Below are 14,334 nucleotides of genomic sequence, written 5' to 3'. Positions count from 1 at the left end.
GCTCTACTTCGTTCCAGACCCTCTTTTCAGAAAGGTGGCCAGTGGGTTTTCTGATATAAAAGTTACTTGGTTTTGCTCTAGCCAGTTTGGCTCAGTGGATAGAGCTTTGGCCTGTGGACTAAAGGGTCCTGTCCTAAAAGACCATCCTATCCTAAAAGAATAGGATGCTCCTTTGCATTTTGTTTGATTCTGGTCAAGGCATATACCGCACTTGGTTGCAGGCTCTATCCCTAGTAGGGTCCTTGAAGGAGGCAGCTAAATGATGATGTTCCTCTCTCATCAATGTTTCCATCTCTCTATCCTTCTCCCTTCCTTTCTCTCTAAAAATAAATAAAAACATTTTAAAAGTTACCTGTTTTTGAGTTTTATGCCTGCTGCTCATGGCTATAGTTCATTGAACCAAGGGACTGACGCCAGGCAAAATAATTTTATCTAACATAAAACAGAATGAAAATAGAAGAAACAGAGATAGCAGGAGAGGAAAAGCAGGGTAAGAATAGTAAAGTCATAATAATGGCAGTCACAAACTATGTGATATTGGATTGGAACTGTAGGTATCAATATGAATTCATGTTTCTTTAATAATATACAGATACAGAGACACGGCAATAAATTCAGATGTGTGTGATGCATGTGTTAACATACATACATATATTTCATAGTTCTGTGTGCTGAAAGGTCCTAGAAGCAATGACACTCTAGTAGCAATGAATACACCTAATGCCCAGATCTTGATTTCTAAGTATCGTTCTTGAATAAAAGGAACCAGGTACTGCTTGGAGAAATGGCTGATGTCAGGGCTGGGACAAGAAAAATACGAGTGAACTTGAAATATCTGTGGTGCCAGAAAGTAAAGAAGGGCTAAAAAACAAACAAACAAACAAACAAACAAACAAACAAAATGATGGGGGCAATGCTGAAACAACACAGGATCCAACTTTACAGAGTTCCCAATGGCTAAATCTAGGCCAAAAAGAACAACAAAAGAAACTGTTTGTATCAAATTATAAACCATAGGAAAAACAAATATCTATGTTTATACTGTTATAAATAAATTATTGAATAAATAAAGGGAAGGAAAGAGACAGCTCTTCCTTACAGTAGAATGCCAATTAATAAATATAGGTGGAATAAGGAAACAGAAAGTCATCATTAGGCAAATAGAACATTAATACTTGCTATAAGCAAGAACCATCAATGGGTCCAGACGGCTTGGCTGAATATCGACCTATGAACAGGAGAGTTCAGCATAGTCGGGGCACATGCTCAGGTTGTGGGCTCAACCCCCAGTGTAGGGCGTGCAGAAGGCAGCCGATCAATGATTCTCTCTCTTTCTCCCTTCCTCTCTGAAATCAATAAAAATATATTTTAAAAATAAGAACCATCAATAGATGCTAAAATCAGCAGGCAAAATTCTAAGGGTAAATAAGGCATTTGCATGGCTTCAAAGTATCCCCTCACAAGACTCTTCCTAATTTCGAAGGAGAATTTGTAACTTTATAGTGGAGAAACTTGGCGAATTCCACCTCAGCCACGTGATCAAAGTTAGCTGACTGAGAAGGGCACAGTCCTTCCTGGAGTCCTCATCTTGCCAAAAATGTAGACCCTCAATCTAATGATGTGAAAACAGTAGATAAACCCAAATTGAGGGACATTCCTCAAAATAACTGTCCTGGACGTTTTAGAAGGGTCAAGGTCATGAAAGTCAAAGAAAGTCAGAGGAACTATCACAGGTTGAAAGAGATAAAGGAAACATGACAACAAATGCAAGGCAGGACCCTGAACCTGCCTTAGGTCCTGAACCTGAAAAAGAACATCAGTAGCAGAATTGGAAAAATTTGAATGTCCACAGATTAGAACTGTACCAATGTTACTTTCCTGATTTTAATAATTATACCATGGTTTTATAAGATGCTAATATTAGGAAAAGCTAGGTGGAGGTTCTACATGAATTCTATTATTTTTGCAACTTTCCGTTAAGTCTAAAAATATTTTAAGGGGAAAAAAAAGAACAGCAGCCACTGAGGTAGGGAGCAGCAGACATAGCTCCTTGAAGGGCTAGATAATGATGGTTAGAGCTCACGTCCTGGCTTACACCCACCATATTGTTATGACATCCTTCCATCACCCAAGGGACTTTGATTCCTGCCCCCATTTTCTGCTTTCTGAAAGAGATGCGCTAACACCAAAGGAGGGCCCTGCAGGGAGAGGGTGATCATCACCGGGGACTCCTGCAGATGATGCCCAAGGACACAGTAGGCCTTGCTGTGCTCAGCTAAGCTGAGGCTGAAACAAAGGGGATGGTGTGCAGACCTTCTGCTTAGTGACTAAGATGCAGACTGCATGGGGGAGCGGTTCGCTCCAGGCTAATTTAGCAGGGACAGCAGTGTAGACAGGCTGAGGCAGACAGCATGATCTCTAGATTTTCCGACAGCTCCCTCAGGTCTGTGTTATCTCCTGAAGGAGGGCTCAGTGCTGAGCTTACTTGGGTCATTTGGTATTTGAGTCCCAGAGTAGGCCAGGTGGTGACTCAGTCAGCCTTCCTCCTAGAAGTGCTCTACCTTGACTAGTTCCAAGGCTGAAGACACTTGGTCTGGCCTGCCCCCAGAACACAGGGTGAGAAGGAACAGTGGTTGTGATATGGCAGTGGAAGGGGGAAGGGTTCTACGGGTCCCTTTCCCTTGGAATTTTAGGGCATGGAAAAGAGGTAGTTACAGCCTAAACTGCAGAACCTCTGTGCCTGGGCCTCTGTGCTCTTCCTCCACTCTCTGTGGAGACATTCTGAGGGCCAGCAGAGGGTGGCAGGTCATAGTCTGGCCCCTGTCTTCTTCCAGCCAGATCTGTTCTTAGCTGCCATACTTCTGAGCTTCCAGAGAACATGATCAAGTTCCAGAGACTATGGGGCATGGAGATGATGCTGAAGGACAGAGATAAGGAACCTCCTCCCCTCTCTGCTTGAAGGGGGTGCAGGGGCAGCTCCTCCTGGAGACTGTTAGCAAGCTTTGGACCCACAACCAAGGGGACAGGGGAGGGTCCTGCAGGGGCTGTGAGGAGGTAAGAGGCTGGGGGAGAGGAGCAAGAGGTACGAGGGGAAGGTAGGTCAGTTGCCATGCCACAGCTGAGGGGCCTTTATTGGACGTTGAGGGCACTAGGCAGGTAGGTAGGTGCTAGAGGATGTGGCACACCTTCTCAGGGTGTAGTGGTGCCCGGATGTCCAGTTTGTGGGTCTTGCTGTCCTTATCGATGATCTCCAACCGTAATGTGGGTGAGCGCTTCTCAGTCTGGGGTGAGGGCAGATCAGGGCTCTTGAACAGCTGCTTGTCCGAGTCCTCCACAGTGATGCGCAGCGTACAGCCCCCTGGCAGCAGGTCCTGTTCATAGGCGGCTGCCAACTGGTTCACCACACGGCGTTCTACCTGTAGGTTGTAGGTGAAGTGTCGTCACTGCTGAGGCCTGGGCAGGCCTGTGGCCTGAAGGTCAGGCTCTATCACCTACTATTGTGCCTTTGCTTGGCATGGGGGCCAGCCTCTACTGCTTACTGCTAGGCAAGCACTTATGCCAAGCTTCAGTTTTCTCATCTGCTCGCAGGATTGTGCTAAAAACTCAATGTCAGCTTTTAAGGTTTCCAATACAGTTCCCCATCCTGGTAGGGGTTTCCCTCCAAAACAGGGTTTGATTTGATCATCCTGTGTTTTTTATTCTATAAGGGCATCTGTTCTGGGTAGGGACAATTCCAGGCTGGGAGCCCAGGGACTGGGTCTAGGGGTCCCAGGGAGGGAGGCGTGGAGGGACCGATGCTCACCTCATGCTTGATGGAGCGGGCGCCATAGTGCACATTGTAGCCATCAACCAACACGTCTGCCACCTCTCGGTCCCAGAGCAGTGTGATGTTGTGCCTTTGCTTGGCCTGAGAAAGGTTAGACAGGAGTATGTCTGCATGTGGCCTAGGGCTTTCCATCTCTCATCACTCATGGGCCAGTGAGAGACTATGTGCCCTAGGGCCACTGGCCCCGTACCACTGTGCTCCACCTTTTGGGAGTGGTGTGCTCAGTGGGGAAATATCCCATCCCCACCCATGGGCAGTCCCCACTCTTACTCTCTTGGCCCAGAAGTTCAGTTCCTTGTTGACTAGCTGGATGAGCTCCGAGTGGCAGAAAGGGAGGAAGTAGACGATCTCATTGATTCGTCCCAAAAACTCATCCCTCCGGAAGTGAGCCTGCAGAGCCAGATCAGGGGTGAGTTCAGTGACTGAGAAGGGGTGAATTACTGGACCCCAGTGGAGAAGATAGGGGGCTTTCATAGCTTTAGGCTAAGGGATCCCCCACCCAAGGTTTCAGTGGGAAGGACAAAAACCTCTTACTTTCAGGATGGGCCGAATCACATTCTCTTTGAAATTCTTTGATATGGTGATCTTGTCACTAATCTGGACATCCCCTGTAGAAACAGAATCATAAACTGAATACTCCCCACACCGAGGTTTGGGAGGTGTGCCAGCCCCTTGACCCCACCCATGAAAAGAGCCCCGGTCCTGTCGCTGATGAGCTGTGTAACCCTGGTCAATGTCTCAGGCCCTGTGGGCCTTGGCCGGTCTTCTTACTTGAACAGTGAGAGGACTGGTCTGGGTACTTTCTGAGGCCCTTCCAGCTCTTATGGACAAAGCCTGGGGTTCTTACAGTGGAGGTTGTGTGAGAAAGGGAGGGAAGAAGAAGAGAGTCAAAACCAAGATTTGAGTTTTGACTTAGAAGAAGGGGGCAGGAGGGTTCAATTTCAAATGGAAAGGTGACTGATATGGCCTTCTGTCTGGTACACTCCTCCTTTCCAGCACTCTCCAGCCTACCTACCCAGGAAGGCTCCTTGGCTGAAAGGTAGCCTGAAAGATATGCCCTATCTCCATAATTTCTGACCTGCTGTCCCCTCATTGCACCAAAGCATCTGTTAAGTAAGGGTCCCTTTAGTTAGTTCCCCAAGACCCTGGCCTCTTCTTGGTCCTTCACCTGGGGTGTTCCATCCATTTCTCTGTCTGGGACGTTCCTGTCGCCTGAGACCCGGGGCTTTACAGAGGAAGGAAGGGCCCTGTCTCACTGTCTCCCTCCACTATCTGGTCTGGTGCTTGGAATCTGCCAGGACCCTCACCAGGCCTAGGACCCAATGCCATCCCTGCCCCCAAGAGATGTGCTGGTGATCTGGGCATTTTCCCAGTTGCCTAGACAGCCCAGGCTATGTGCCGTACCAAGGTTCTCAGCAATACGGTTATGGCTCATCTCCAAAGCTTCCTGCCTTAGCTGCAGTGCGTGCTGTGCGATCTCGTCACTGGCCACGTTGGAGGTCATAATGAAGATGGCATCCTTGCAGTCGATGGTTTTCCCTTTTCCGTCTGTCAGCCGACCCTGGGAATGAACAGTGACTGCACAGTTAGGGAACTGCAAGACCAAGCAGCTCTTTCAGGAGGTTTCTCCAGACCCCTTCTGGAGAACGGGTCTATTCACAAAGGGCCTCGTGATCTAAGTCCCTGCTCACTCTCCCGTCCCTGCCTTTGGATGGGACAAGGGGAAGGCAAGGGCACAAATGGATCTTCTTGAGCTTTTGCCATTAGTTTTCTTGTTTATAGGTTACAATATGAGAGAATCCACTCCTTAGTAGGGACCAGGTCTGCATGAGTGTGTGACACGCCCAGGTGCATGCCTATGACACTATGTGTTCGCGGAGCTCATTCCTGAGGACTGAGTGCACACACTGCTGCACTGGCCAGAGCAATAACCAGTGGCAATTTCATTCTGAGAGATCAAAACTGTGCTCATAACTGGGCCTGAGGATGGGTCCCAGGTGGATCAGGGGAGCAGGTGCAGCGTATGACTGACCCAAGGGTGACTTCGTGTCTCCGTCCTCAGAGTCCTTGGCAATAAAGATGTGTCCCAAAGAGGGACTGTCCCACCTTCCAGCAGTGCTCACCCGGGGCTCCATGGGCCGTTTTCCCACAGCTTGTATCTTTGAAGGGAGGAGCAGAGGTGGGCTTTTTCTGGGCCAGCCTCTTCCTGGGACTGTGGCCCTGTGCCATAGGCTTTGGGGTCGCCTGGGATGTGACCAGCATTAGTCCTGCTTGGTGCTTAGAAGAGAACAGTAAGTTCTGCTTTTCTGGGCCCAGGCTTGGGAGAACTGGCTGGGTAGGAATGGTGTGTGTGTGGGGGCGCTTCCCTCATGCCCCAGACTGGATTAGGTGACCTTACAACTCACAGCACTTGCCTCTCACAGTGCAGCACTCACCGTAGTTCCCTGAACTGCTTTTGTTTCCCGTCTGCCCTGCTCATTCATGAACACCGAGGCAGGGACCTTGTCTGATCTGTGTTTTCTGCCCCATAATGAACCACAGTCTCTTGCTTTGCTCTATCAATTCCCCCTTTGGCTCTTTCCTGCTCGGTGGCAGGCTCTGTGTTAGCCCTCTCCTCTTCTCTACATACTCTCTTCTCTCCAGTTGAGAGATCTCATCCCTTCCCTTAGTTTCCATTACCTTCTCTGGGCTGGGCCATTCCTAAATCTCTACGTCTAATCCATATCTCTCCTATGCTCCAGACCAGCGGTCGCCAACTGGTGGTCCACGGACCACTGGTGGTCCATGAGGTCCAAAAGGTTGGTGACCGCTGTTCCATACATCTCCAACTGATGAAAGACCACTTAGACAACTCCATCTGGCTGTTCCTCAGGCACTGCCTTTTAACAGTTTCAAACCTCAGCTCCCCACTTTCCTCTCTGATTTGCAGTTCATTCTCCTGCATTTCCTGCCTCAACTGATAGCAGCAGTAGCAGTCCAGTCAACCAGCCCAGAAACCCTGCCACTCGTCTCCTTGGCTCCTCCTCTCTTCCCAGCCAGTCACTGAGCCCTGCACAGTGACCTCCTGGTAATTCTCCCCGTCCCAGGGTCCTGCTTTAGATAGGCCTCCCAGCTCTGAACTCTTCAATAGTCTCTTCACTGTCCCTTCTTCCTTCTTTCCTCTCACGGCTACGAATAAGAACTTTATAAAGTGAAAACCTGACCATGTTTCTCTTGTTTAAAGTCTTTAAAAACTCCCTATGATCTACCAAATAAATCTATGTTCCTTTGCCTGGCATTTTAACTGGCCCCAGTCTATCTAACCCACCTCATCTCCACCATTTTGTTCTCACTTTCCTCTGTAGTCAAGCAGTATTGAACAGCTGTCAGTCCCTGGGTATAACAGGCTGCCTCATGTCCCCTATGCTTCTGCATATCTGATGTTGCTGCTGGCCTTTCTCACCTCTGTTCATCTGGCAAACACTTATTCATCCTTTAGCTCAATGGATAGAGCATTGGCCTGCGGACTGAATGGTCCCAGGTTCGATTCCAGCCAAGGGCACATGCCTGGGTTATGGACTTGATCCCTGGTAGGGGTGTGCAGGAGGCAGCCAATCAATGATTCTCATCATTGATGTTTCTATCTGTCGCTCCCTCTCCCTTCCTCTCTAAAACCAATAAAATATATTTTAAAAAAAAGTCTAAAACGGATCAGAAGTTTTTAGAGCACAGGTATAACTGATATGTGACATTTGAAGAACTGATCTTCATTCAATAGCAGAAGTCTGGGGAGGGGGAGTAGCTGAGAAGCTAGGAAGACCTCAACAAAATTCGGCAGGGGCAAGGATGCTGGGCCAGGTGGCGAAGGTGGTGGGAAGCTGTGGGAACATTTGAATGTGGGTCCTCTTGGCTTGGTACTTGGTGTACTACTTGGTCCAGGGGGAGTTTCTTCATGCGCCTCATCTAGTGCCCTGTGACATGGGAAGCAAAACTCCTTCCTGTTTCCCTAGGGCTGGAGGGGCTAAGTAGAAAAGGTGGGCTGGACTCCATGTGGCAATGTGCTGGCTAATGTAGCTTCTGTGAGGGAGAAGAGAAGGCTCACCCTGGGCCTGCAGCCCCTGGAAAAGGTGGAGGTCATCCCCTTCATATAAGCTCCCCTTAAGGTAAGGAGCGGCACAGAGGGGAGAACTGGGGTTCTGGGGTCAGATGTATTTGCAGCCCAATCCTGGCTCCTCCACACAGTAGCTCTGTGGCTTTGGGCAAGTAATTTATAACTGCTGATTTTATAGATTTCTTCATCTGTAAAAACTGAGATTGTTTCTACCTTGCATGGCTATTGTGATGATTAGGGATACCATCTGTAAAGTCTTTAGCACAGCCTGGTATATAGAGTGTGCTGAATAAAAGGGCTTCTTCTCCTCATTTAGAATTTATTCCACGTGTATGTGTGCATGTGTGCGCATGGTGGGAGGGGATGCTGTCTCATTTGTGATGAGCCTGTAGCTCCTCAAAAGAGGTCTATGAGCCAGAAAGGTTCTTAAGCTTTCTTTGGACTCAGCCTTCCTGTATGTCACATGAGGTCCCTGATGCCTGAAGATGAAACAGAATTGGAACTACAAGTTCAGGTCTTTCTCTCCTGGCACTTCTGCCCCACTCTCTGTCTCTCTGGAAGGCAGTCTGGGCAGTGGCAAAATTTCTACTCTTGGGCAATGCTGGCCTTCCCTTGATGCCTAGCCTGGGCCTTGGTCCAGAGAGGGGTTGAAAACACATCTGCTAAGTGCCCAAATGTACACATGGGGGAGCAGCAAGTTGAGAAATTATCTGACTGGCCTCTGGGCCCTTGGTTCCTACGGCTCACAGACCCTCATACCTATGGGTATGTGGCAGAATCCTATCACTATCTATGTGGCCTTAGGTACACCGCCTCCCCTTTCTGAGCCATAGTTTTTCCTGTGTAACACAGGGTGATCCCTGCTATCTGAGCACATGGGACTCAGCCAGCAAGCATTTTCAGAGGGCCCCAGACAGCTCAGCCTCATTCCGGCCCATTTCACCTCATCAAACAGCTGCAGCATGATGGTAAGCACATCTGGGTGGGCCTTGTCCACCTCGTCAAAGAGCACCACGGCATTGGGGCATTGCTTCAGCTTCTTGGTCAGTTGGCCGCCCTCCTCGTGGCCGATGTAGCCTGGTGGGGACCCAATAAACTTGGCCACCTAGGGGAAGGAAGGAAACATGTTACAAAGGCCTTTCCATGTTCTGAGTTTCCAATTTGGGGCAAACACAAGAAGATGGCTTTACATACAATGTTAAGACAACTTATCTCAACAAGGAGTGTCAGGCTGAATCCTAGGGTGGCAGGAATCCTGCTATGATGGGAGAGCAGATAGATCTTTTCTATGCTTATTCTTCAGAGCAAATCTCATGCAAACAGGTCAGTGACCCTGCTGCATACATATGTCCCCAAAAGATAAATCCCAAGGCTGCTGCAATTATCTCAGCAAATGACAAGCCACATCAAAATTCTCAGCTCTCCAAACCACAATTCACCGAGGACTCTCACTTACCTCATGCCGCTCCTGGAACTCAGACATGTCCAGCCGGATGAAGCCCTGTGTGGAAATAAGCATGAGTCCAATCGGCAAGAAGGCAAATACCCACAAGCTTTCAGAACACACCAATTCAGGATCTTCTATCCAATTCTTCTATGTTCTTTCTGGCTCCTTGCCTCTTTTTCTGTCCACTCAGTCCCTATGTGATTCCATTCCCTACCTTAACTAACCAAGTCATGTCCCTGTCCTTCTAAATGTGGCCCAGAATGTCTCTTTTCCCGGGCAGGCCTCTACTGGTCTGATTACATCATCCACCCAACCTCCCGTTCTCCCATCCATTCCACATTTCCTGAGGGCATCTGTGTGTGTTGGGCACTGGAGCTACAACAGTGAGCAATACTTGGTCTCTGTCCTTGAGGGGCACCTGTTAAGTAGGGTGGGCAGACATGGACAAAGTCAGTCACAATCAGCATGGATCGTGACTGACATGGAGGGGAGCAACACATATTCAGACAGCTGCATGGTGCCCTCACATTTGCAAGTCATTGTGGGCACATGCCCTTTTAGTTTCCTCTTCTTCTAAATAAACTTTTTTATTTATTTACATTTCTTCATTTCATCTAAAGTCACCCATAACATAGCTTGCAGCCTTTCTCTCACCACTGCTGGGCCTAGGGGTGATTTCCAAGGAAGTGGTCCCCTGGGGTGAGGCCTGACCGTGATTAGCCCCAGAAGAGAACACTGGGTAGTGTGGCATTTGTGAGTCAACACAGGCAGAGGACACGCTCCTTTTCGTGAAGAATTTAGGAAGTTATAAAGGCCATCTCTCCACCCATCCAGGGTTTCCCACACTCTCCCCAGGCTCCTCTCCCTTTTAAAAAATATATATATTTTATTGATTTTTTACAGAGAGGAAGGGAGAGGGATAGAGAGCCAGAAACATTGATGAGAGAGAAACATTGAGCAGCTGCCTCCTGCACACCTCCCACTGGGGATGCGCCCACAACCAAGGTACATGCCCTTGACCGGAATTGAACCTAGGACCTTTCAGCCCATAGGCTGACGCTCTAACCACTCAGCCAAATTGGTTAGGGCTAGGCTCCTCTCTTGATGGCACGTGCTCCTGTCTGAGAGAGCACACACGCTAACCTCATGTCTCTTGAGAGCTGGGGATGACGGGTGCCAAGGCCCTGGGAGGGTAGTGGCTATATTTGAAATGCAGGCCTATTCTAGCTCGGTCTTTGGTTTGAAATCACTCAGCGATGTACTTCTAGTTTTTTCTCTGTCCTGTCACTCTGTACCCAAGGTACAGGGTGGCAGAAAGAGCCCTAGAGGCCTGCTTCTAGTTTCAGTTCTGCCACAATCTGTGTGGCCTTAGGGCCGCTGCCTCCCCTTTTTGAGCTATAGATTTTCCTGTGTAACACGGCCCTGTTTCCTCTCCTAGTCTCACCAGAGCCCGAGTAGAGGACCTAACCCAAGGGTGGGTAAGGCCTGGGAGAGTTATTAAAATCATGTGTGTGTGTGTGTGTGTGATCCCTGCTATCTGAGCACATGGGGCTTAGCCAGCAAGCATTTTCAGAGGGCCCCAGACAGCTCAGCCAAGAGAAACAGGCTTCAGGAAGGGTGGGAGGATGGACCCGGGGAAGCTGGGAGTGCTGCCCAGAGGGAGCAACAGGCTGGAAGCCATCACATGGCTACTGATAATAACTCAGTTACTTACTATGGGTGCTTACTATGTGCCTGGCAAGTTATAAAGGCTCACAACATTTTCAAGTCTATGAGGTAAGCACTATTATCATCCCCATCTTACAGATGACAAAGCTGAGTCGCAGATTAAAGTAACTTGCCCAAGGTTACTCAAGCTTGACAATTTGGCTCCAAGACTACGCTCTTAGACATTTATTCTACTGCCTCATATTTCTGGCTCTGTCAATCACTTGGGCTGTTGGCAGTCCTTATCTGAAGGGTTCTGAGTTTTGTGCTTAGATATCAATGTCCCAGGATACTGGGAGTATAGACTAGGGCTTGCTTATGTCAAGTGATCTGGATTCTCACCCTAAATTGTTAAGAAAATTTGAACAAGCCTCAGGGCTTGATTTTTCTTGATTGGAATAATCTTGGTTTAATATGAGCTTAGTTTAGGATTATCTAGAAGTGAGGCAAGAATAATGATAGTAATATCCAACATGTATTGATTGCTTACCAGGTGCTATCATTTTATTTTATCTCATTACATTTATAATAATCCAGTGAGATAGGCACCATTTTTAAACCCATTTTGCAGATGAGAAAACTGATGTAAACTAAGATCCCAGCCAACTCCATAGAGTAGTTTAGAGTTGGGATTTTAATACAGGCAGGTGGACTCAAATTTGTGTTCTGACCCCTTTGTCATTCTGCCCTATAACTGCAAGTCTTTATGTCTCCTCCACTCTATTTCAGGATGAGATCACGGAAAAGCATTAAGGTTTTTTTCTCAAGGATTATTAACCCTAATAATGGGAGTTAATAAAACCACTCAATTTGGGAGGAATGGTAGAGGCTAATGAAAAAATAAGATATGGACCTGAAAAAAAAATTATAAAAATGTGCAAATAATGCCTTGGATGCAGCCAGGTCTAGAGCTATGAGTAACTTTTTACAAATGAAGCAACTAAGGATCCGAAAGCCAGAACTTGAATTCAAGTCACCAACTAAGCCAGTGCTCATTTTAATTTGTTAGGCCAATTTAACACTGGGCCCTATCTATACGTGACACTTCCTACACACCACACATTGAATTCTGGAGGTATCAGATAGCTTACTGTCCAGGGTCTTAGATTTTGAAGGTCTAAAATACAGTGGTGCCTCACACAACGAACTTAATTCGTTCTAGGAGCAAGTTTGTTATGCGAAAAGCGTTTTCCCATAACAATACATGTTAAAAAAAATAATTCGTTCTGTAGCATAAAATATGCTAAGATGACATAAAAAATATGCTAAGATGACATATTTTTATTTAGATACATCTAAAAACATTATTATTTTTTTTTTAAAAAACACACATTTTTTTAATTTTAAGACAGACTAAGTAGAGTCTACCGCATCTTGCACATCTTCATCCATTTTCTGCTTTTTGGCCGATGGCTTCATGAAAAACCTGTCCAAAGTTCGCTGTGCGAGGCGTTCGTTATGCGAGGCACCACTGTATGCCTAATTACATGGCCATATAAAGTCTATGCTAAACATAGATTCTGTAATCAGGGGTTCTGCAGAAGCACTACCTATGATTCAAAAATAAAACACACGAATATGACAGAATTCTCATGCCCCTCATCTTCCTATGCATCATAGGGACAAAATGACATATTTACAATTTAGCCTCCTATTGCATGTGAGAACAATGATATTGAGAGTTGAGAGATTAGCCCTGGCCAGTGTTGCTCAGTGGTTAAAGCATTAGCTCATGCACCAAAGGGTAGCAGGTTTGGTTCCCAGTCAAGGGCACATACCTGGGTTATAGATTCAATCCCTGGCCCCAATCGGGGCATGTGCAGGAGGCGGCCAATAGATCTGTCTTTCTCACAATGATGTCTACCCCTCCTTGTACACTCTAAAAACATCACAAGGGCCAGGCTGGAGTGGCTCAGTAGTTGGGCACTGACCTATGAACCAGGAGGTCACATGACCGAGTTGGGACCTTGATCCCTGGTGGGGGTGTGCAGGAGGGAACCAATGAATGATTTTCTCTCATCATTGATGCTTCTCTCTCTCCCTCTCTTTCCTCTCTGAAATTAAAAACAAAGAGTTGAGAGTCTGGATTCTGATTTTACTTCTTCCTTTAACAACTGACCTTGGACAGACCCTGTAATGCCATACGTCAGTTTTTGCATCTGAAAAGTGGGTCTGATTTAGCATCTGTGCTGTTTTCCTCATAAGATCAAATAAGACAGTCAATGGGGTACTGATGTAGAAAACATGAGGTGATGAGTAAATACGAGACAAGGGAATAGGCACTTACTATGTGCTAGTGCCTGAGCTCATTTGATGCTCTGACAACCTCAAAGTACTAGACCGTCTCACTCTGAGACAAGAGAGCTGAATTGTACAGGGATAAAGTAACCTGACAAATAGAACTGGAACCTGTGCCAAGAAATGACTGGCTCCAGAACCTGGACCACCCAGCCCACTGTCTTCAATGGGTGATGGCGTCACTTCCTTCTGGGTGAGGCATGCATTGAAAGGTGCCATCAGAACACTCTGCAGTGTTGTAAACATGCCTCCAACTGAAGAGATGCTCCAACTGAATAATGACTTGCATCATCAGTCTTTTCACAAGCCCCCTCGCCTTTCTACACCGGCACGTCAGCAGATACTTTCCTTCTACTTCCACTGTGTATGAAGACACATTAAGACAGCTTGGATAAGGAGATTATAATTTGTAATTAAATATTAACCTTTCTGACAGTATTAAAATTAAAACACTCGGAATTCTTCATCCCTAATCAGGTGGTTCCTGCCTGTAACTGCATCTTCCCTAATAGTCTTGCTAGTTTATGGCCCTTTCCAGAGTGCTAATTGTTTCAATCGCTGCCAGCCTGATAAATTGTCTTAAAAATGCTATTTCAGTTGGAGCATATTAGCACGTCATGTGATGTGTCTTGCCTGCCTGCCTGTCAAGTGGGTCTGCTCTGGGTTTGGCTGAGGCAAAGCATAGCCACTAGCAGAGCCATGGAGGCGGAGAAGGCTTCAGCCAGTTACTAGGTAGGAGGAGGCCATGGATGCAGCTCAGGATACAGTCTGAGCTATCTTGTTCCTATGGCTGCCAGACCCTCAGGAAGGTGGCAAAGGGGCAGCTAGACCAGAAGGACAGGAGATGCCCAGGGCCCTGATGTTGGGGTAGTTTGGCTGGCAAGGTTTGAGCAATTCTTATCACCTCAGCTGGGGAGGCATTCCACAGAAATGAGGCAAGGGCACCTAGGGTCACGGGTACTCACC

General features: G+C 47.2%; 1 protein-coding gene across 2 annotated transcripts in view; it reads right to left on the bottom strand.

The window, feature by feature from the left end:
- Positions 1–1,868: 1,868 nt before the first annotated feature.
- Positions 1,869–14,334, bottom strand: part of CLPB (ClpB family mitochondrial disaggregase) — a 130,010-nt gene continuing 117,544 nt past the window's right edge. For both annotated transcript variants that reach the window (XM_084894193.1, XM_084894194.1), the window contains 7 exons: positions 9,373–9,417; positions 8,860–9,021; positions 5,231–5,387; positions 4,361–4,434; positions 4,097–4,216; positions 3,803–3,907; positions 1,869–3,416 (listed from right to left, as the gene is read on the bottom strand). In XM_084894193.1, the coding sequence (XP_084750319.1) occupies positions 3,168–3,416; positions 3,803–3,907; positions 4,097–4,216; positions 4,361–4,434; positions 5,231–5,387; positions 8,860–9,021; positions 9,373–9,417 (912 nt within the window). In that variant the 3' untranslated portion in view covers positions 1,869–3,167. The remainder of the gene's footprint in view (positions 3,417–3,802; positions 3,908–4,096; positions 4,217–4,360; positions 4,435–5,230; positions 5,388–8,859; positions 9,022–9,372; positions 9,418–14,334) is intronic.

This window comes from Pipistrellus hanaki (genome assembly GCF_964339955.1).
Source record: "Pipistrellus hanaki genome assembly, chromosome: 9".
Lineage (NCBI taxonomy): Eukaryota > Metazoa > Chordata > Mammalia > Chiroptera > Vespertilionidae > Pipistrellus > Pipistrellus hanaki.
This window is presented reverse-complemented; position numbering and strand designations above follow the sequence as displayed.